Genomic DNA, 23,543 nt, shown 5'->3' on the forward strand with positions numbered 1-23,543 from the left:
TGAACCAGTTCCGTCAAGACACGGGTGAGCCGCCCACAGCCTTTGTCTATCCCGGGAGCTGCCACCCTCGTGGTCGTGGGTTGTGGGTAGTTTCTCTTACTGGTGTCAGCGATCGGTGTTGAGGGCAGGTGCTTCCCTTTCCTAGGTCCTGTCAGGATCCCATGACCATCTCCAAATAAATGTCCTTCCAAGTAGTGTCTTGATTAAGCAAGCTCAGCTACAGCTTAACAGTAGGAGTCCCCTTTGTACCCCCTTTCAGTACCTGGCGGCTCTTTGTGCAGGACCTCTAGGACTTTGCAGACCCCCAAGCAATGCTTCCTTAGCAAGCAAAAACATTGCTGGAGCCCCTTGGCTGCTCACATCTTGGCTGACCCTGCTTTGTCTCAAGCACCTTTGGGGCTACTGCATGTTCCCCTTTTAACCTTACTGTCTCCGGCCCTCCCCTGTAGACCCAACTTTCCCAGTGTCTACTCCTGGGTGTAAGACTTGGGGAGACAGAGTGATCCCCTGACTCTAATTGTAGCCTAGTATGTAGAAGTGTGGGAATGTTCCTAGGAAGAGAGAATGAAGCCAGGGGTTCCAGGGCTGGAACATCTTGGATGTGGTGGCACCCACAGATGCCTCTACTTGTGTACTCAAGTACTGAAGCAACAGGCCAGAGCAGAAGCAGAAAGGATGGGGGACTGGGCTCTGGAAAGCCTAGCAGGGAAGCTGCTCCCTTTGTTCCCAGAGCAGGGAACAGACTACAGAGTAAACAATAAGGAAGGAATGGAACCAGCCTAAGTGGAAACAAAAGATGAATGGATAATGAAAAGGTGGTACATATATACAGTGGAATTTTATTTAGCTGTGAAGGAAAATGAAATCCTGTAACTTTAGGGGGAAAATGAATGAATATGGGAATTAGTAAAAAAAAAAAAACAAAATCCATGTTTAGACAGAATGCACGTGAGTCTCTCATATTTCAGATCCCAGTTTATAAAGCATGTCTGTATGTATATAAGTTGGGGTGAGTGTAATTGTAGGCTCTGAAATCAGAAAAGAGCACGAGAAGGGAAAGGAGTGTTGAGGAAGCAGGGGTCAGCACGAGGACGTGAGTGTGGAAGGGAGGGTTTGTACAAGGGTACAGGGAAGGGTGAGAGGGCAAGGGGCATGAGAGACAGGGGAAGAGAGCCAAGATAAATTTTATCTGGAAATGGTGCAATGAAACCTAATTCTGTGTGTGTGTGCAATGAAACCCAATTCAGTGTGTTAATTATTAATTAAAAGTACAAAATTGAGAAGTATGTACAAAGATGCCTCTCGTGTGGTTTTTCTTTAATAATAGTAAGACTTTGGAAGCATCCTAAATTTCCAAAAATTGGTTGAATAAATCATGGAATTTCTGTGACATGATTCTTTTATGCAAGTGTTAAAGTGAAGTCTTAAAAATATGTTGCTTTCCCCTTCCCTCCTCTCCCCTTCCTGATCCCCTTCCCTCCTCTCCCCTTCCTGATCCCCTTCCCTCCTCTCCCCTTCCTAATCCCCTTCCCTCCTCTCCCCTTCCTGATCCCCCCCTCCTCTCCTCTTCCTGATCCCCTCCCCTCCTCCCTTTGAGACACAGTTGCAAAGTTCTCAGATACCTCAATACCCAGATTTCTTGCTAGTTCAATGGCTTCACTCAAGGGATGTTACATCAAATTTTGAACCCAGAGGCACTGAGTTCAAGGCCTTTGTGCTTCAGTGGGATTTGTATAGTGTTGATAGTGTTGTACATTGCAAGAGTAAAATTAGAAAGTGATCCAAACTTTGCTCTGCTAAGGACCACAAGGCGCGTAAAATTTCTGTGTAGCCTTTGGTTTCTGGATCCTGCCTGACTCTACAAACATGAGCTGTTTTCAAAACACTGACCAGCAAAACATTGGCTAAAGTTGCTTAGCTAAGACTTTACATTTGAGAGATGTTTGCTGGTGGAGTGCTTGTCGTGTAATTAAGAGGACCTAACCTAAGTTCTGATCTCTGCCACCCAGTTAAACTTGGGGCACAAGCTATACATGTTTGTTATCCCAGTACTAAGAAGAGGAGATAGGAGGAGCTCTGGGGCTTTGCTGCCCAGCCAGTCTGACCAAATTAGAAAGTTCTCGATACAAAAAATAAGGTAGAGAGTCATTGAGGAAGACACCTAACATTGATCTCTGGCTTCCATATGTATACACACAGTCATGAGCACTCCCTCATGTACCCAGAGGTACACACACACACACACACACACACACACACACACACACACACACAATTATATTTAAGTAACAATGATCACCTTCAGCTATGCTGAGAAAAAACAAAATGTATTTACCTGAAGCCAGTAAAAACTACAATGATAAGAGATGTACAGACAGGAAAATGACCTGGTCTCTGAGAAAAGGAATAATTATTCTGTTTTGTGGAGATACATATGCACAATATATACATACATATATACACTTACATATGCATACATGTACACACATTCACATATATCCATACATATAAGTAAATATATTATGGTAAGGTCTGCATAACACTTTTAATTACTGTAAGTGTGCACTGTAGTAGTGTTAAATATATTGACTGTATTTTTCAACTATTCCCATTATCTATACCCCAACCTATATCATCATTCCCCAACGTGAACTCTGTACCTACTGAAGAATAACTTTTAACTTCCTCAGCTCTTGGTAACCTCCATTCTACCTTCTGTGGCCGGGGATTTGCCTACTCTACACAGATATCCCAAGAGGGATCATATGATATTTCTCACCTGTGTCTGGCTTATTTCATTTAATACAATGTATTCAGATTCATCCATATCATAGCACATATCAAACTTTTATACCTTTATGGCCAAATAATGTTCTGTTGCATGTTTATACCCACACATCCCCTAGCTCCTGGTCTGCTGGCTTCAGTTTCTGAGTGACAGTGGGATTTCTGGGAGCAGAAAGTTGTCCACTCTTTTGGAAAAAAGCCCCAAATGTATATTACTAACTTCCCAGTTACAGAGAGGATTCTGGAACAAGGACCACCCAGAGGGAGGGGCCTGATCTCATAGTGTTTTGAGTTTGGTACACATGTTCTAAGAACTTCCGCTCAAAAGCTTCCCAGAAACTGGATCAAAGCACCCCTTAGTTCACGTACTCTGAGGGCAAGCTGTATTTCCGGCTGACGTCTGTGGAGATCGAAAGAGGAGACAGCATTGCAGGTGAGGAAAAGGAGCAGTGGACACTGGGGGACTTGCCATCTCCTTTTGACCCGCTACTGAAGGGGATACATCACAATATTCCCGTTGAATGTGGATAGAAATTGTTAGAGCTCACTGGTGGTGAGATGTATGTTTGGGGAGAAATATACAGAGCAGTTTGCTGGTATCTGTGAGAAATGCTTGATTGAACGGAGACAGGGCTTATTATGAATTGGTAAATACGAAGAAACTGAAAGCTTGCTGTTTGTAGTTCTGTGACAGAAAATGTAATTGAGGTTGGGAGGAAGTGTGCTAATTCAGGAGGTGTTGTCAGTTGAGATATATATGTGTGTACACACACACACATATACATTTATTAATGTGGGTATATGCAAATATTGTTTTGTAACATACTAGTCAGATTTCTTTGGACTGCTACTATCCAAATAAGTGAATCTCCCTGTTTAAAATCACTTTGAAAAATACTTAGAAAATATGAATTACTTATTCAAAACCATAAAAACATATGTATTTTAAAATCCTCATTATAATGCAACTAACTATATTATTAAGGACTTTTAATTTAAAAATATTTTTATGTCATATATATGAATGTACATAAAGGGTGATGTGTCTGTATTTGTATAGTTTTTCATAAATAATTTTCTTCATGGATTTTTTTGGGGGACAAATTCCAAATGTTGAAATGGTTTCGTAAGGAGTTTCCAAATACCATTTCCAAGAGGACTTTGCCCATGGCCAGCACTGGCAGCTCACCAATGAGTGCCTGTTCCCTCTCTCCCTGTACTAGCTGAATAACATGTTTCTGTTGCAGGGTGCAGATGCACACGTGCAGAAGCTGGTTCCAAATGTGCCTAGCAAACTCACTATTATTCCTGCCGTGCTCTGGCATCAAACTCCAATTTGCTTCTTATTTGCATGAAATTTCTGAGGTGCTTCTACTTGAACGCCAGATTGCCTCTTGGAATGCCTCTCTTCTACTATCGTGTGTCTTTCTGGGACTTGGAAAAGATGCTATCTGCTAAAAATCCCCATTCTTTTCAGTAGCTGGCTTTCAATAGCTACTTTGTCTTAGACTCTTGGGACTGCTCAAACCAAATTTCATAAGAGAGCAAGCTGATAGACAGCAGCAGCTTCACTTTTGACAGTTCTGGATGCTGGGAGGTCCAAGTCCAAAAAACCTGCAGTGATGCCAGGAGGCAACCTGTTTTCCGATTCAGACATGGTGTTCTTGTTGTGTGTCCTTGAGGCCTAATTCCAAAGTCTCACCTTTCAGTATATAAAGAGTGACTGTTAGAATTTCAACACATGGATAGAGGGAGGTCATAAATATTCATGTTGAATGAAGAATGAATCCTTACACCAGGTGAAATGAGAAAACTTGGAATAATATAAATACTCCATACTTTTTTATTTAATAGATTTTGGCAGTTGTCAACTAAATAAAAATTATGTTTCGTGATTGTTCTACTTTTTGTAATCATGATTTATCAGTAGTATTTCTGGAGAGCAAAGTTAATAACACTCAATAGTAAGAGAAGTAATATCCTGTGTAGTATATTGGTTTTAATAGGTCTGTCCAATTAGTAAACCCGAAATGTTGACATGTATTACAAAGTTTCACAGTCTGATTACTACACTGTTAGCTCATGATAGTAATGGTAATATTTATTACTGATTCTGTTCTCATGCACTATAGATATTAACTCATTAAATTACTATACAAATATAGAGGTCAGGTACTATGATTATCTCTTATCCATGAGGAACATGGAGTAAAGAGAAGACACACACACATATATGTATATATATATACATATACATAAATATATATATGTAATTGTGCGGTTATCAGCAGTCATCCAGCTGTTATTTTGTTGAACCTAGACCTCAACTCAGATGACCTAGAATTTTCTCTTAGGAACTATGCTATTCTGACAGTCTGTCAATTTTTATCTGACAATGTGGTGGGCATTTTGGATAAGAACAATAAATAATTTGAGGATATATCCCAGAGGAGTCCCCAGCAGGGAAGGGCAACTGCATTCTATTTTCACAAGGCTTGAGTATCAACATCCCTGACTTCAGGACCCATAGCAACTCAACTTTTAACAATAACTTCTCTTTCCAGATGGCATCCAGATGCTGTTCTCTAAATCTCATTTGGCAGAGAAGTCACTGTCTCCTTCATAACTGGATTTGAATCCAGTGAGGACTGTTAGTTTGTCCACACGATAGAACTGCCTGTCCCCCACCTGGTTTACCTTTAGGAAGTGGCTTCTGTTTCTTTCCCCTATCAGGGATCCGTGCTTCTGTAGCAATGTTCTGCTTGCATCGAATCAGTGGTCATCCATCTTCATCTCTGACTGTGAATTTCCAAAGCTCTTCTTTTCTTGAGTAATTTTTCTTCTTATTCTATCATTTTCCTGCTTATATGGAGCCACCTGACTTAGAAACTTAAAAGAAGGCATTGAAGGTAGTGTTACAATAATAAAATGAAGAAAAATCAGGGGTGCTATAGCATAGTTTTATGATAAAGAGATGTTCCAGGGAACATTCTGTGTGGAAAAGAGAGACCACAGATAAGGTTTATAGACCTGAACTTGGTGGCTAAAAGAAGAACCACTTAGAAGGGATGCAGATGTATCTCTGCTACGGAGCTCACATACAAAGCCCTGGGCTCTGTCACCAGAGCACTGAAGAAGAGTACAGAACTAAGTGAATTCTCCCAAGCCTTCCTTTGCTTCAGTGGTTCGGGTTGAGATTTTTTTCTAAGTCAGGGTATGTTGTATGAGAGCAGAGTAAAAAAAATAAAAAATTTCTACATAGCTCAAGGGTAAGTTAAAAGCCTGTCATTGCCCATACATAATTGATGAACAAACATAGGTAAGGGATCACACATGGAAGATTCATTAGTCCAAGCATTTCCCAACATCTTAAAGCAATAAGATCAAAAGACAAGTGAGATCTTTGGTCATTGAAGCCAATAAGAGCAAACTCATCCAAGCACTGTTTATGCAGATGTAGTATGGAGAGGAGCGGGCTACGTCCCACCACCCAGCTAGCTTATACCCGAAATAATTACACAGAAACTCTACTCATTTAAACACTGCCTGGCCCATAAGCTCTAGCCTCTCATTGGCTAACTCTCACATCTTGCTTTAACCCATATCTAGTAATCTGTGTATCACCATGGGGTCATTGCTTACCGGGAAAGATTTAGCATGTCTGACCTGGTTGCTGGCTCCATGGCAGCTCTCTCTGACCCTGCGTTTGTCCTCCCAGAATTCAGTTCTGTCTTTCCTGCCTACCTAAGTTTCTGCCCTATCAAAAGGCCAAGGTAGTTTCTTTATTCAACCAATGAAAGCAACACATAGAAAGAAAGACCTCCTACACCATGCAGATATATATTGTCTTGGATCATCTAAAGAACCAGTGTTTCAAAGGGTCAAACAAAAGAATGGAAATCCCTGAACCTAGTTACCAAAGAGCTAGAAGTCAGAGTAAACAGAAGGAGCCAGCTGGACCTAGTTCCTAAACACTGATAAGTAAGTTCATGGACACCCAAAATAGGCCAAGGGCCACTTAAAATTGCCAAGAAAGTGGAAGGAACAGAAAGGAAATCATCTAGGATAAAGGTGGCTTCGTCTTGAAAGATGAGTTGTGCAAACTGTACACCAAAGTCTAGCTGCTATTCAAGTCCAACAAGATGGCCTTTCCTTAGTTCCTAACAAGATACCCAGTGGTTCCATGGGGGTATGGTCACTAGTGTGCTTTCTAACAGCCTGCTCTGCTCAATGGTTGTTATGCAGGCTTCTTTAAGGTCTTTACAGATCTACAACTAACTATCTCCTTCTTGTGAAGTCCTGCTGCTCAGGACATGTGATATGGTCATTGGTCACAGGCTTTGTTTGATCATTTCACTCTGCTATGATTCCATTATTTGATCATTTCAGTTTTATACAGTGGGTCAAGATGCAGAAAGACCACTTTATATTAGATCATACACAGTGTGTACATCAGACCCTTAGGTTTCTTTCAAGAGGGGGCAAGATTCAGAAAGATATTAGAATTGGGGGAAAGGTAGTTGAATAGTTTTCAAATACTACTTTGTAATTAGAGCAAATAATAATAACCTTTTAAGATAACAGAAAAAGTTCTATGCCAAAGGCTATTTCAAAATAGAAAGAGGCTGGCGATGGAATGGTTCAGTTGGTGAAGCTGATTGCCAATGAGCTGGATTATTTGAGTTGGAACTTACATGGCAGAAGAAGAAAATTGACTCCTATATGTTGTATGACTTGCACATGTGTACCATGGCATGCAAACCCCCACACCCTAATGAGTGATTTGATTAAATGATTAAATGTATAGCACTAGCAGCTGACAATTTGTCACAGGAATCTAGCCTGCTACAACCATGTGCTGCTGAAGCACTGTCTACATGGCTGCTTCTTCCTGTCTTATGCTGGAGACTGGGACACACAGGGAAGGCACTTGGGAAGAGAGAAATGGACATGAAATAGGAGGGAACACAAGCAAGAACTCAAAAGAGGTAGACAAATCTTGGTCCTTGCTGACTCTGGCTTCTTTTTTTTTTTTTGACTCTGGCTTCTTCAGAATTCACAATTTGCTGCCTTGTGAATTGAATTGAGCTTTAAAAAAAGTGTGATGTTTCAGTTTTACCTCCAGATATTTCTTATTGGGGTTATGGGGTTAGGAAGATGGCTGAGTTGGTTAAGAACTTGCTCCAAAAACATGAAGTCTTCATGTCAGAAGCCAGGCACAACACTCATGTGCCTATAATCCTACTGCAGGAAATGAAGAAACAGGAAGACCACTGGGGCTTATAGCTAAATTGATAACCTTCTTATAGATCTTAATCAAAATAAAAAATGTTAAGGTCTGAGAGCTGGAGAAACAGATCAGTGGATAAAGTACTTATAATGCAAGCATGAGGACTAGAGTTCTGGTCCCTAGGATTCGCAAAATAGACCGTGTAATCCTAGCATGGGAAGATGAGGGGAGGAGACAAGAGAAACCCAGGAAGTTCACAGGCTAGCCTGGCGGGTGCAGCAGGAAGAAGCAAGAAACTGCCTCGTACTGGCTTTGTGGGAGCTTAGGCAGTTTGGATGCTCACCTTACTAGACTTGGATGGAGGTGGGTGGTCCTTGGACTTCCCACAGGGCAGGGAACCCTGATTGCTCTTTGGGCTGATGAGGGAGTGGGACTTAATTGGGGAAGGGGGAGGGAAATGGGAGGCGGTGGCGGGGAAGAGACAGAAATCTTTAATAAATAAGTAAATTAAAAAAAAAGAAACTCTGCCTCAAGCAAAGTTGTCCTCTGGTCTCCACAGACACTTGTGCTTGTACTCACACACATATACAAACACAAATGTGAGCGTGAACATACACATAATGAACATACACATAGTGAACACACACATAGTGAACACACACACAGTGAACATACACATAGTGAACATACATACACATAGTGAACACACACATAGTGAATACACACATAGTGAACACACACATACACATTATATCCACATGTGTACTCATACACATATGAAAAGAAAGGAAATAAGATTGAGGAAAGCTGCCAGAGATATTCAACATCAGTCTCTGCTCCCCATAGGAACACACACACACACACACACACACACACACACACACACACACACACACCCTTTTCTGTGGTCCACTCTAATTATAAAACTCATGGAATGAAGAGACTTTCAAAATAGTGTTGTTCAACCTCAAAGAGTTGACTCCTTAGAAAAACAACCATTAAGCATTCATTCATGGTTTATTATGAGAAAGGATGAAAGCATGGACATGGCAGATATTTGGGTTCTTATGCTAGTCACAAGGTAAACTTATAATGAGGCCTTAGCATTTTTTTAACTGAAGATGAAATAATTCAAGGTTTAGGTAAGGAGAGAAGAATTGTTACGTACAGGATTATTGAAAAACAGGTTGCAGGAGGTTGGGACTATTGAAATAAAGATTCAGCAGACAACATTTAAACATCGGAGAGGTGAGCAGGGGTGTTCTCCTTTGCAGTGGAGAAAGCCAGCCTATGGAGAGCCCTCATGGCGAGGAGGAGACATCTGTGTGGGAGTGTTGGCTCAGGCTGAGAGTGGGCCAAAGTTCAGTCAGGTGATGAGGGCAAACTCAATTGAAGCTGGGTCAAGTTGGCTAACACAAACCTTGTTCTTTCAGGTCCACGAGAATGAACAGTTTAGCTATTTATGACAAAGGAATAAGCAGAACCATACAGAACTTTGTACAGGGACGTGGAATGGGCAGCACTCTCTGCTACGGATCAGAGAACATTTCACCTGAGTTCAATTTATTTTGTGGAAGCTGTTAGGGGGAAGGGATGCTGTATACTGAGCAAGGGAAAGTGGAGACATTTGATCTGTTTAGTTAATAATTATTTTCTGATTGATTTATAAGTTCTGCTCATCGTTTTTGAAGGAAAAATGAAGATTTGGAGGGTCTGTATTTATCTCTGTCCTGGGTGAACAAGAAGGGCGCACACAAGCCCCACATGAATGGAGAGGATGGTCCTTCTAGTGGGCTGTTTACCTAATACAAATTGGATTGGGAAGATTTCTTCTTTTTCTTTTTTGTTTTTCAGTTTTTATTAGTTAATTAATTAATTAACTAATTTTACATCCAGACTGCAGCCTCCCGTCCCTCCTCTCTTCCCACTTCTTTCCTCAGCCACTCCCCCATTCCCCCATAGTCCCTGAATCTATACTAGGAGGATTTCTCTAAGTCAGTGTTTGGGTAAAATCCAGCATTGCCAATCTCTTGGAAAACTGATCTTCTGAAATATATGTTGGCCTTAACCTTTGCTGCCTTGGTAATGAGCCCTGCGTGTTTTTCCGTGAGGAGCTAAGGCTTCAGAATACTGCATCCGTGGTTCCTGCTATGACTACATAGACAAGTGTTGATTATTTTAGAGAAGAACCGGTGACTCTCACATCATACAGTGATCATGGAAGATTGTACATTCACTTTGGAAAAAAGATAAGCAGATACTTAAAAAGCCAAATGAGTGGCATATACTTCTGGAAATAAAAACATTCTCATAAATGTGTACACTTACTAGCATAATAATTTTATGAATAACTGTATATAAACCATAGCAGACCAAGTGTCCATAAGATTAAAGGATAAAAATTGATTCATGCATTATGAAATATTATCTACTGATTAAAAATAATAAATGTACTGCTGAAATATAAAAAATTTTGTATTTGACTATTAAAAGAAACCAGTGTCAAAATATATTTTAATGTATTACATATGAAAAATACAACACAATTCTGATATAGATTTAGTATATAAATATGTACTAAATAATTCCATTTAATTTACATTTTTATTGAAGGACAATTACAGAGTCAGAAAACTACTGATGATTTCTTGGATACAAAAGTCAGATAAAGAAAATTTTGGATTTATGAGTGTGTAGAAATGATATGAGTTATTGTTATAGTACTAGTTAAACAAATGTAGTCATTTACCAAAACTCATAAAATTATTAATTTAAACTTGGTGAGGTTTTTTTGTTTTCTTGTTTTGTTTTGTTTTTCAAGACAGGGTTTCTCTGTAGCTTTGGAGTCTGTCCTGGAACTAGTTCTTGTAGATCAGGCTGGCCTCAAACTCACAGAGATGCACCTGCCTCTGCCTTCCAAGTGCTGGGATTAGAGGTGTGTGCTACTACCACCTGGCTAGTTTTACCATACTTAAATTAAAAATAAATGAGTTGAGCCAGAGAGATGGCTCAGCAGTTACGAGTACTTAGTGCTCTTCCAGAGGACCTAGGTTCAATTCCCATCACCTACATGGCAGCTCACAACTGTCTATAACTCCCATTCCGGGGGTCCCAACACCAACACCATTGCAAAACCCCAATATACATAAAATAAAAGTAAATTAATTTAAAAAATTGAGTCAAAGTTAAAGAATATCATCTATATATCTGTCCCCCTGTCTGTCCCCCTGTCTGTCTGCCTATCTATCTATCTATCTATCTATCTATCTATCTATCTATCTATCTATCTATCATCTATCCATCCATCCACCCACCCACCAATCTACCTATTAATCTGTTTATCTCTATGTAAAATTGTTCTAACACAATGTCAACCCTGATAATGGTGTACTATAACATCATTACAATCCACATGGAAGAGCTCAGAAGAAACACCTTCACCTTTTGATTTTCTTTTTTGTTGTCAATATCGAGAAATGGTGTGCTTCATCTACGTATTAAGGTATGTTGACAAATAATGGGCAAGCATAGAGCTAGGTGCTTCGCAGTAGACTTATAGGCTACTATCTAATTAATCATGACCTCATTTACCGAGTGCCAGTGACACAGATAACCCATCCATCTTAATCCCTTTCAGTTTGTTTCAAATTTACAAGTGTTTGTATAGAAGAAAAGTCACTCAATGGACTTATCAGTGTATGCATCTCAGTGGTAGAGTACTTGCTTAGTATGCTTAAGGACCTAGGTGTAATCCCCAATACTACTGCACACTTGTGCACACACACAAATCTACTAAAATTTGCCCATATATGCTTCAAGCATAGGTTTGTTAACGTCATATACCCTTTATTGCTAGAACTGTAGATGTTATAAGAATGAAAGCAAATCTTTAGAAATATTTTTAAAATTTGAAAAATGGAGTTCATGATCATTTCTCAGAGATACCTATCCCTTCTTCTAGTTAGTGAAAACTTTAGTATAGGAGGAACCCATGAAACAGTCGGAATATACCTTAAATCATGAACTAGAAAGGCCCATTATGTCTGCATGTATTCTAACTCTTCTCATTCTTTGGCCTTTCTTTTTGAATTTTTTGAAAATTAATTATGTGAGTACTATATTTATATGATTTTTCCATTCTCTCCCTCTCCTTCCTCCCTGTGCTCCACCCGGACTCTCCAAATTCATGAACATTTACTCTTCCATTATGGTTACATGTATACACACACACACACCCACACACAACTTGCTGAGTTTACTAGTGCTATGCATTTCTGTTTAGGGCTGACCTCTTGGGATTGGATAACCTATCAGGAAACTCGTTACTGGGAAGACCAACCCCTCTTATCTTAGCAGCCATTGATCGTCTGTAGATCTTCATCTAGGGGAGGAACCTTGTAGGAATTCCCCTGTCTACATTGTCATTTTTTTTTTGTCTTATTTTGGTAACCATATTGTTGATATTTCAGAGGTATAGTTTCCCTGTCATATATTGTCTTAGTCAGTGTTCTATTCCTGTGATGAGACACCATAACCTCAGCAACTCTTATAGAGGAAAACATTTAATTGGGTCTTGCGTACAGTTTCAGAGATTTAGTCCATTGTAATCAGATTGGGGAGCTTGGTGGTATACAGGCAGACATGGTGCTGGAGAAGGAGCTGAGATTTCTACAACCTGATGCACAGATCACAGGAAGAGGAAGAGAAAGCCATTGGGCTTGGCTTAGGCTTTCGAAACCCCAAAACCTACCTCTAGTGGCACACTTCCTCCAAAAAGGCCACACCTCCTGTCCTAAGTAGTGCCACTCCCTAATGACTAAGCATTCAAATACATAAGCCTATAGTAGCCTTTCTTCTTCAAACCACCACATATATAGAAGACACAATCTCACAGCAGATGTCTTTGGCATTTCTTAATCTCTTCTCTAGGATAAGGTAGCTGCCAAGATGCTCCATTTGCGAAGTTCACAGATGCTGCAAATGTTGGAGAAGTCCTTAAGGAAACACCTTCCCGAGTCCTTAAAGGTGAATGTGGAATGTCCTTGTGAAAAATGGACTATCAAGTGTCTAGGAACAAGGTGGTAATGTGAAGGAACATTTAATGAGCTGTGTTCTGGGTTAGGTATTTACTTTGTGGCCAACATTTAGTTGCTATCCCCTGAGGCAAGGGAGGCATACTGTATACATTTAACCGAAGAGGAAATGAAAGCTCTGTTAGATCACACCACAATGAATGGCAATGTGATCTAGGTGATCTTTGCTGACTCAGGGACATTCTTTGTGCTCATATAAGAATGGTTTTATATAACACAGGCTGTTTCCCAGAGTTGCAAGTTGACAAAGCCAGTGATGTTAATGTTTAATATTTTTCTGACTGATGACATCTGAGAAGAGGTTAAACCATATGACTCTTTCTCAAAACTAATAATTATTCAATTCTTGTTTCACCAGCTTCCTAAGAAGCTCATGCATGTAATTTTGCATGAGCAGGAAATTATATTTTAGAAATGTATTCATAACTTTGTGTATTATAGCTTTGCCCATAATTATTTATGCATATTACAAATGGCTAGAATGTTACTAAGAATAAGGAATATTTTTGTATTACAGCAAAGATGTTGATTTATCCATAGAATTTACACTCATAGCAATAATGGCTCATTGTGAGAGAAAAGTTGGTAGAACTAAAAGGAAAATAAACCCACATGTTGTGGGAGGCCACTTGTTTGTTTCCAGCTGCCCAGATTCTTGAAATAACCACCCAGAAACTGTATTAATTAAATCACTGCTTGACCTACTAGTGCTAACTTATTGGCTAATTTTTAATATTAATTTAACCCATTTCTATTAATCTGCGTATAGCCATGTGGCTATGGTTTACCAGCAAGATTCTCTCGTGTGTCTGTCTCTGGTGGGGCTACATGACTTCTCCTGACACTGCCTTCCTTCTCCCAGCATTCAGTTCAGTCTCTCTGCCTAGCTCTATTCTGTTCTATCATAGGCCAAAATGGCTTCTTTATTCATTAACCAATAAAAGCAACAAATATACAGAAGGACTTCCCACATCATTTCTCCTTATCTGTTTAAATAAAAAGGAAGGTTTTAACTTTAACATAGTAAAATTACATATAACAAAGCAGGTATTAAGAATTACAGGTCCTGGGGCTGGAGAGATGGCTCAGTGGTTAAGAGCATTGCCTGCTCTTCCAAAGGTCCTGAGTTCAATTCCCGGCGACCACATGGTGGCTCACAACCATCTGGAATGAGGTCTGGTGCCCTCTTCTGGCCTGCAGACATACACACAGACAGAATATTGTATACATAATAAAGAAATAAATAAATATTAAAAAAAAGAATTACAGGTCCAATATTTATATTTACCTTATTTTTTGTCATAACTAAGGAGAACTATAATTATAACCGTCTTTCTTCAACTCCATCAAAGACTCCAGCAGGAAATGATATTACTTAAGTAAACAGGAAGTACATTGTAAGCAACTTCCAAAACTCTAGAATTCACAGAGACATCTTGCTACCTGGACAGTCACCCAAAATTCTTCTGTACTGTTCCATCTTCAGCCTACAGGCCCATAGTAGACTGGCAGACTTTTCCATGAAGCAGAAAGTTTCAAAGACAGTTCTGCCTGTTTTGGCAGTTTATCAGTCAGTCACTTTCTTCTGTGTCCTGCAGAATGTCTGGCAGACTCTTTCGTGAAGCAGGAATGCTGAAGGACTGTCTCACCTTCTTTAGGCAGCTTCAGCAGTCATTTTTCTGTGAGTCCTACAAGTCCAGTCAAACAGTTAAGGCAAGAGCAACTTCTTGCCCAAATGGCTAACAAACTCCATGAGGAGCCTCTTTGATGCCCATCATCCTTGTGAAGTAGATTGGTGCTGCCAGGAGTAGATGTGTCTCATGTCACCAGAACCTTAAGTTATTTAAATTCCATATTCTACAACTCTTTGAAGTGGTTGAAGATTACCTATCTATGCAGAATACAATTTCTATGTATTTAAAAAACCTGATTAGTTTAAGTATGACAAACATGAATATTGACCTATAATTCTTAATACCTATATATCTTAAAGACTAAAACTTCATATTAGAATATTAAACAATCTTTAAACAACTGTGCAATGAATGAGGACAATGACCTCAAAATGTAAACAATGTGTTAAGTATCTTGATCAGAGGTCAAAATGTATATTTGTGGGAGGCTGCTTGTTTGTTTCTGGCTGCCCAGACTCCTGAAATAACCACTCAGAAACTGTATTAATTAAATCACTGCTTGGCCCATTAGCTCTAGCTTTTTATTTGCTAACTCTTACATCTTAATTTAACCCATTTCTATTAATCTGTGTATCGACCTGTGGCTGTGGCTTACCAGCACGGTTCCATCCTTCATCTGTCTCTGGCGGGATTGCATGACTTCTCCTGACTCTCTCTTCTTTCTCCCAGCATTCAGTTCAGTCTTCAGTCTTCCCCACCTAGCTCTATTCTACCCTATCTCAGGCCAAACAGCTTCTTTATTTATTAACCAATAAAAGCAACACATATACAGAAGGACTGCCCACACCACCCACAAGTATAATTAAGGTTAATACTCTTCTTTCCTTCATGTATAGAGGTGATGGGAAAGAAAATAAAAGGAGAGAATACCCAAGAAACGTTGGGAGCTCACTGTATTAACTGCCACTTTAAGAATATTTTCATTAGCTATAGCAGAATCCACATTCTGTTCAAGTGTTTGTAACATTTTCCAAGACAGAATATGTAAAATTCTAACATATATATGTATATATACATATATAATATAGATAGATATAATTTATATAAATAGCAATATAGAGTTGAAATATTACTAAAATTACATTAAATGTTTGAAAAGTACACGTTAAATTGTATAAAATATAAATTACATTAAAATCACATTAAGTGTTTTAAAAGCACATAAATAATGTTCTTAAAAGTAATGGAATTTAGGGTCTGGGGAGATGGCTCAGTGGGCAAAAGTGCTTGTTTTGCATGTGTAAGAACCTGAGTAGGGAATCCCTAGTACTCAAGTAAAAAGTCAGGCATGGACATGCACACCTATAATGGCAGTGCTCTACGTAGTAGAGACAGGCAGATCACTGGAACTTGCTGTTTGCTAACCTCCTCCAGGTTCAGTGAGAGACCTGTCTCAGAGAGACAAGGTGGAGAGAAACAGAGAAGGACATCCAGTGCCCTTCTCCAGCCCTCTCACCTCTGCAGACACATGGGCATGCATGTTTGCACATATATCACACAGGAACATGCATACATACTCACATTCAAACAAAATTATATTTAAAATTAAAAAGTATGCTTGGAAATTCCACAAATTTCTGCAAATTATGAAAACACAATAATAAATGAACTGTGCTTCCAAGTTAGAAAAAAATTTAGACTAAATTAATTAAATAACAATGGAGGTACAGCAACAACCAATGTGTTGATTAATGGGAAACACGTAGAACTTCTTTTACTAAAACCATACAAATTATCTCAATTACTTGGCTTATTTCCAGCCCCGAAACTAGAAAAATTAGAACAAATAAACCCTCTAGCAAGCAGAGTAAATTGTAAAAGAAAAAATACACATTTTAACAGAAACAAATGTATCTGAGTAAGAAATAAAAGTATAGAAAATCAATCATCCATTTATAATCGGATTCTTAGAAACATTGTTGATAATATTATAACCAAACTGACCTAGAATAGAGAAGATAAATATTCCCCAAATGAAGAATGATATATAAGATATCTTCAAAAATCTAAAGAGCATCATAAACATAACAAGGATGCTCTGTAATTGAAAATATACTCATAGATTTCAGATATGCTGTTATTATGTGACAAATACAAGTTAACAAAGTTTTCTTAAGAACATACAATTAATAGCCAGGCATGCTTTTAATCCCAGCACTCAGCGGGGGGCGGGAGGGAGGCAAAGGCAGGTGTATCTCTGTGAGTTCAAGGCCAGCCTGATCTACAAGAGCTAGTTCCAGGACATGCTTCAAAACTACTCAAAAAAAAAACTGTCTCAAAAAAAAATATACAATCTTAAATAGTCCTGCACACACAGATATATATGAAAACATTCTGACAAAGAAAATGCTTTATCTAGATAACATACATAAAGAATAACTAATACCAACCACACACAACATTAGTCAGCATACAACAGAGGAGGGACTATGTCTAAATTTATTTTATAAGATCAGAGTTATTATGGTAACACAACCAAAATTATATACCAATAGAAAACTATAGAACTATATTCATCATTAACATAAACACAAAAGTCCTCAAAAATACTACCAAGACATCAAGATGTATTTAAGCAATAGGTGTGACTTCATGCTTAATTAATACAAATCATCATACCAATACACTACTGAATAAAACTCATGTGATCCTTCTTAGTTTCTTTTCTGAGACAGAATCTCACAATGTAGCCCAAACTGCCTGTATCTTACAAATGATTCATGCTGGCCTCAAATTCATGACTATCCTCTGCGTTAGTCTCTAAAATGCCGAAATTACTGGTGTAAACCACCATGACCAACTTTTTTTGTGTGTTTTAAGAGAAGAACTTGATAAGTAGTCCAAACTGCCCTTTAGCTTATCATAACCCTGCCTAAAGCCCCTGATTACCTACATTACAGGTATTCACCTCCACACCTAGCTTGACCTTTATTAATAGGTATAGAGAAAATATGAGACAAAATATAGTAGTCTTGATAAATATGAAACTCAGAAAACTAGGAAAAAAGAGAATTTGTTCAATTTGACAAAAAAGCATGTAGGTGTGATGCACAATTAAGATCTTTCTATTTAGCAAAGAAATGGAATATTTTGCTTAAGATGGATAACTTAAGCAATGATATCCATTCTCCCTTATCCTATTTAATGAAACATTGGTGACATAACCAGTATATAATTCAATAAAAATAAATTAAAGTAGTACATATGGAGGTGGTTGGGGGAGGTAAAATGTAGTGTGTTCTCAGAGGACATGATCACCTAGAGTCCACAAAACCATCTTCTAGACTTAAGTTTAATAAGGCTAAAGGATTCGAGATCAATATACAAGTAGAACAACTCAATTCTATTTGTATACGTTAGCAATTAATGAATGATGGGAATAAAAAAACTTAACCATTTACAATAGCACAAAACAAAACAAAATCCCCACCAGATGCCAAGCTCCCACAGCAGTAGATAGACTCTCAGTGGTTGACATTTTCTTTTGTTAACCACTGGTGTATGTGGATTCTTCTGGGCAACAGGAAGATAATGTATTTAGTACAATTATTATACTGATTGTGAGGATGAGAAACATGAACAGTATAATCTGTTAACTGCCAGATGCTCTGACAATATGTATAGCTGTCATTTGTAGACTAAACCACATGAGATTTCTATAATTCTAAGTCACTGCTCCTTTTGATGAACAGGGAAGGTATCTGTCAAAATGGCAGAGTCCATGATTCAGGTTTAAAATACTTTGTCCAAAAAATTCATTGGGCAGTTAAATAATACCACAGCACAGCTATACTTGATGGGGATGGCAGAAGTCATAATGCCAGCACAGCTGTTTGACAAGGATCCAGCAAAGCTGAGCCACATGATGGCCGCCATGCCACCTTAGCTTTTCCTCTCCACCATTGCATTCATGAGAGACTTTTAGTATTTGTACAGTTTGGGAATATAGGATTGATGGAAATTTTCTGATGAATCATTCATGCCTTCCCCCTGGAATGCTATTTCCAATCTTCCCTGAGAGTCCAGAACATATTATTCCCCCCATTTTAGGGAGATACCCTTATCTACTTGAAGATCTTCTTTATGCCTTGGAGGTTGTGACACACATAAAGAAGCCAGAGGTCTCTTTATGAGGCTATAAGATATTTTTGAAACATCTGTCCCTGTACTTACCTAGGAACAAGATAATCAAAACAAAGTAAACGTAAAAAGGTCAACAAGATTCGGTGGGCTAGAGGAGTTGACCACAGTTCAGATTGCAAGCCTCTTCTCACTACACACTCAAGCAATTATGTGGCATATACAGCAACAAACTTATAGTAGCTCAAACTACGTTTGTCCTATACAGAGACTTATACTGATGGGCAAAGAATGATGTAGAAAGATGATATAAATATTACATTATACCAAAATTTGAATAATAACTGCAGCAGCTTGGGCCTAAGGATATTTCTTGGGCACTGTGACCATTAAGAGTTAATAATGCACTGCTTGGAATATGGCAGTTTGCCTGGAATGGCTTGAAGATTGTTTTGGTCAAATGTCCTTGTAGTCAAGGAAGTAAGCAGCCTGAGAAAAACTTGTCATATGCCTCTAAATTCCTAGAAACTAGGTTATGAAGTTAATGAGTAAAAATAATAACTCTGTTTATCAATGATCCCAAAACTTGAGGGAAAATTATTGGAAATGATAACTCTATTCTGTCATAGTTTATTAATAATGACTATATATATATATTATAAGCAAAGAAGTGAAACACTCATGCAAAAACAAAAATTATATGATCTATGTTTTGGAACAACATGAATATATCCCTACTTACTAAGTTCTGTATAAATAAAGAAGGACTCTGACTGCTAGACAATCAGGCTGCAAGATTCTCCTGACTACCATGGCCTGGCTGACTCCCTCCTTCACCAACTCCTTACCTCTGCTGGGACTGTCCACTATCGGGGATGGCTCCTGGATATACCAGGGGTTGCTGTGCTTACACACAAAGTGAGTAGAGTCAATAAGTCAATAGTTTTGTAGGCATTCCTGATCAATAGTCACTGAACTCACAGAAAAAGAAAGATTGTGTATTGTAGCTACAGTCTCTCTCTAAACAGTGAATATTGAATAGTTTATCACATGTCAAGAGTAATTCATCCCAAATACTAACAATTAGGCAGTTATTAAACATTAGTATGTACATTTCTGATTTTTGACATGAAAGGATGCCTTTGTACAGTATATGTGAAATTCATATGCATTAGGAAATTCCATTGTTTATAAGGTTGTATGGGCATATGTTTATATGACAGAAAACAGAAATGTATAGGACAAAATTCTGTGATGTGAGACTGAGTGATTACTAATCTACTGTATCTGCATATTTAACTATTATAATAGTTTCATGATTTTTGTTTAAAAATCTATTTACTTGAATATTGGGCTAGATAGTGTGTAATTTACACACACTAATTTTATAGAGATCAGCATTATTCTGGCAATGAAAGGCTTTTACTGTCTCGGTGTAATGAGCTCACTGTTCAGCGTGTTGAAATATTTAGGTTTATGGGACTGTCTTCCACATGAATCAGGGAAACCCATTCAAGCTCAAGGCTCTGGTGGACAAGTGGCCCGATTTTAACACAGTGATTGTCCGTCCTCAGGAGCAGGTGAGTTACATAAAAAAGATTATACTCCATGGTTAAGTGAAGTGACTTGCCGATATCTCGGTGGGGACCTCCAATTGCCATTATCTCGGTGGAACTTCCAATTGCCGCGCACCTCGCCCCCGTGTCTGCATTCTGTGTGTGCTAGAACCCAGTTCGCGAGCTTCGGGAAAGGGGCTGGAGGCTGAGAATACAGACTCAGAGACCCACAGACACGCAGACCTTTAAACACTGATACCAAAGCCCCTTTTATTAACACCATGTAGGCTGAAATACACTGCAGTCAATGGCCAACAGGTGATAATCCCATCCTCTGACCTCTAACTAGGCACAGCTTCTAGTAACTTTACTTAGAAGGTTCTAGCAGGGCAGAGCATCTGAAAGCCAGGACTCAATTAATCCCGACAGTGACTCACTGTTATTAGAGGCTGGCTTAGCATGTACAAATCAGCAGTTGTGGTCCATCAAAGCACCACATGCCATGTCAGTGGATGAGAAAAAAAAATGGACAGAATCTATTACTCTTCTTTGACAAAACTTCTTAACAGTCTATGTGTAGGAGGAAAGGACCTCAGTACAAAATAGAACTGTCATTTGATCCTGTAATCTCTCTTCTGGGTACAATATAGAAATATTATAAAATCAGTACAGCAAGTATCTACACTGCCATATTTATAGCAGAATTATTTGTAAATAACCCTAGAACCCACAGACAGATTAATGGGAAAGTGATATCTGTACAAAATTAAATATTATTAGCAGAAAAAGAATGGTATTCTATTGTCTTCTAAAATAGAGATTAACCTGGAAGACATTGTGGTAAGTGAAATTGGCAATCACAGAAAAACAATATCATCTCATCTACATGTGAATTAAAATATTTTTCTATGTATCTAAAAATTTTCTAAATATCTGAACAAAACTGAAACCCATGTAACTGATGGTGGTGAGCAAGGAGCTACATGCCTAAGGCATCAAACAAGTAGATTTGTAGGCTAAACAAGTCCAAAGACCTAATGTGCAGCATGAAGTTTTATGCTATTTATTGCTAAATTAGTTAAGTTCTTGCTACTCTTTCCAAAGAAAGAATAGTAATTATGTGAGACAACAGATCTGCTAATTGGCTTCAGGATATTCAATGTTATTATTATTATTATTGACGAGGATAGTGATGAGGATGTGTTTCATAATATCACATGTACCTTCTTACATACACAGGAACATTCCTTTTTTTTAAAAATAACTCACCAAACAACATACACTATAAACTAAATTTTAATTTACTTAAAATATAAAAATGAATAATATTTGGTTTTCAAATATAGCGATAAGATGGATTGTCAGTTGTAGTTTTGTCTAGCTGCAGGGGCATTTCTGTGCAATATTTTCTGGGTAGCCTGCCCTAGTTGAGTATTCAGTACTTCCCTTTATCTTCAAAAAAATCCCAGCTGTCATTTGTTTACTTTGAGAAGAGCTTTTTGAACAACTTACATGATGTTTTTGCCAGAAATACACATTTTTTTTGAAGAATGGTATTTTGTGCTTTACAGTTTAAAGACATCTTGTTTTCTTCTTGTATGACTTTATCATGCAGATATAAAAATTCAAATACAAATTCATTTTGCCAATTTCAATACTGTTGTGATATATGTATATATATATGGTGGAGAGATGGTTCGCCATGCAAGTTTAAGGACCTGGATTCAGATCTGTAGCAGCCCCATAAAGCTCTATATAAAGCAATGCTTGTGTGTAATCCCAGCATTTTACAGAGAGGTGGGGCTTGAGAGCCAGGAGAATTCCTGGAAGTTTACTAAGCAGGTGGCCTTGCCCTGGCATCAGTAAACAAGGTGAAGGTGAGGCCTGGCCCTCAAAGATGACCTCTGACCTCCATGCATATCTCATATCCCTGTGCAAACACTCTGTACACAGAGAGAAAGAAAAGGCACATTCGTTTTGAGGCTGTTTGGAATAAGACTTATTTTTATAAGGCCTTTGACAGTATCACTTTTCTTTTTCTGACTATTACTAAGTTAGGGAAGAATGCTTCATTAACCATATTTAATTGAGTTTAAATTGAAATGGTACCTATACATAAAATTAAATAAGGTTTAATAAAAAATTTACAAATAGAGTGAAGTTTTGGTCTTGGTTTCATGATGTTAATAATTAAGAAATGCTGCTGACATTTGAGGAAAACATCTCTGCTTGGGGTTGATAAATAAGTGTGAGGAGTGGTGTGTGTGTGTGTGTGTGTGTGTGTGTGTGTGTGTGTGTATGTATGTGTGTGTGGTTTTTTGAGACATGGTTTCTCAATAGCTATGGAGCCTATCCTGGAACTCGCTCTGTAGACCAGGTTGACCTCAAACTCACAGACATCCACCTGCCTCTGTCTCCCAAGTGCTGGTGTTATAGGAGTGTGTCCCCGCTGCCCAGCGATAAATGAGTTTGAAAATTCTTAGCAAGGATGGGAAAGGAGTTCCTGAGCCTCCAACCCTGACGGAAGCCGGTAGCAGCTGAGGGAAGGAGAGCCACTTCTTTTGGGTCAGCGGCCACCGGCAGGATGCCTGTGTTCTGGTGGGTCGCCTCAAATCCATGTACATCTGGACAGTACTAAATGGACTCAATGATTAATTTTAAAGCAATAAATAAAATTGGAGAGGCTATATATTGGGAAGGGTCTTGAGGAATTGGAGGGAGTGGTAACAATATGACTAAATGTGTTGTGTATATATATATGAAATTTTCAAATAATAAATTTAAAAAATAATAGGAAAAAGAGTAATGAAATTCTGAGAAATATTGAACTTACATAGATAGTATAATCAATTGTATTGATTCTATGTTGCCCAACCCACTAGGAGATGACAGATGACTTTGATCCCCATGTCAACACTTACCAGATCTATTCTAAGGATCCTAAGAACTGTTTGGAGTGCCTTGGCACACCAGAGGCCATCAACTGGAAACAACATCTGCAGGTTCAAAGTAAGAGGACAGGAGTTGCGTGCTGGCTGCTGGGACCTCCTGCATGAACATCTGTAGGATCACTCTCCACTCTGGGCACCTCACCCTGCAATCT

The 23,543-nt window shown here is 38.5% G+C and overlaps 1 protein-coding gene across 1 annotated transcript in view; it reads left to right on the plus strand.

The window, feature by feature from the left end:
* The first annotated feature begins 3,059 nt into the window (after nucleotides 1-3,059).
* LOC101984174 (glycine N-acyltransferase-like protein) overlaps nucleotides 3,060-23,543 on the plus strand; it is a 24,877-nt gene continuing 4,393 nt past the window's right edge. The window contains exons 1-4 of the mRNA XM_005351990.3: nucleotides 3,060-3,220; nucleotides 12,947-13,042; nucleotides 20,357-20,464; nucleotides 23,323-23,449. Of these exons, the coding sequence (XP_005352047.1) occupies nucleotides 12,965-13,042; nucleotides 20,357-20,464; nucleotides 23,323-23,449 (313 nt within the window). The 5' untranslated portion in view covers nucleotides 3,060-3,220; nucleotides 12,947-12,964. The remainder of the gene's footprint in view (nucleotides 3,221-12,946; nucleotides 13,043-20,356; nucleotides 20,465-23,322; nucleotides 23,450-23,543) is intronic.

This window comes from Microtus ochrogaster, chromosome 8 (assembly GCF_000317375.1).
Source record: "Microtus ochrogaster isolate Prairie Vole_2 chromosome 8, MicOch1.0, whole genome shotgun sequence".
Taxonomy (NCBI): domain Eukaryota; kingdom Metazoa; phylum Chordata; class Mammalia; order Rodentia; family Cricetidae; genus Microtus; species Microtus ochrogaster.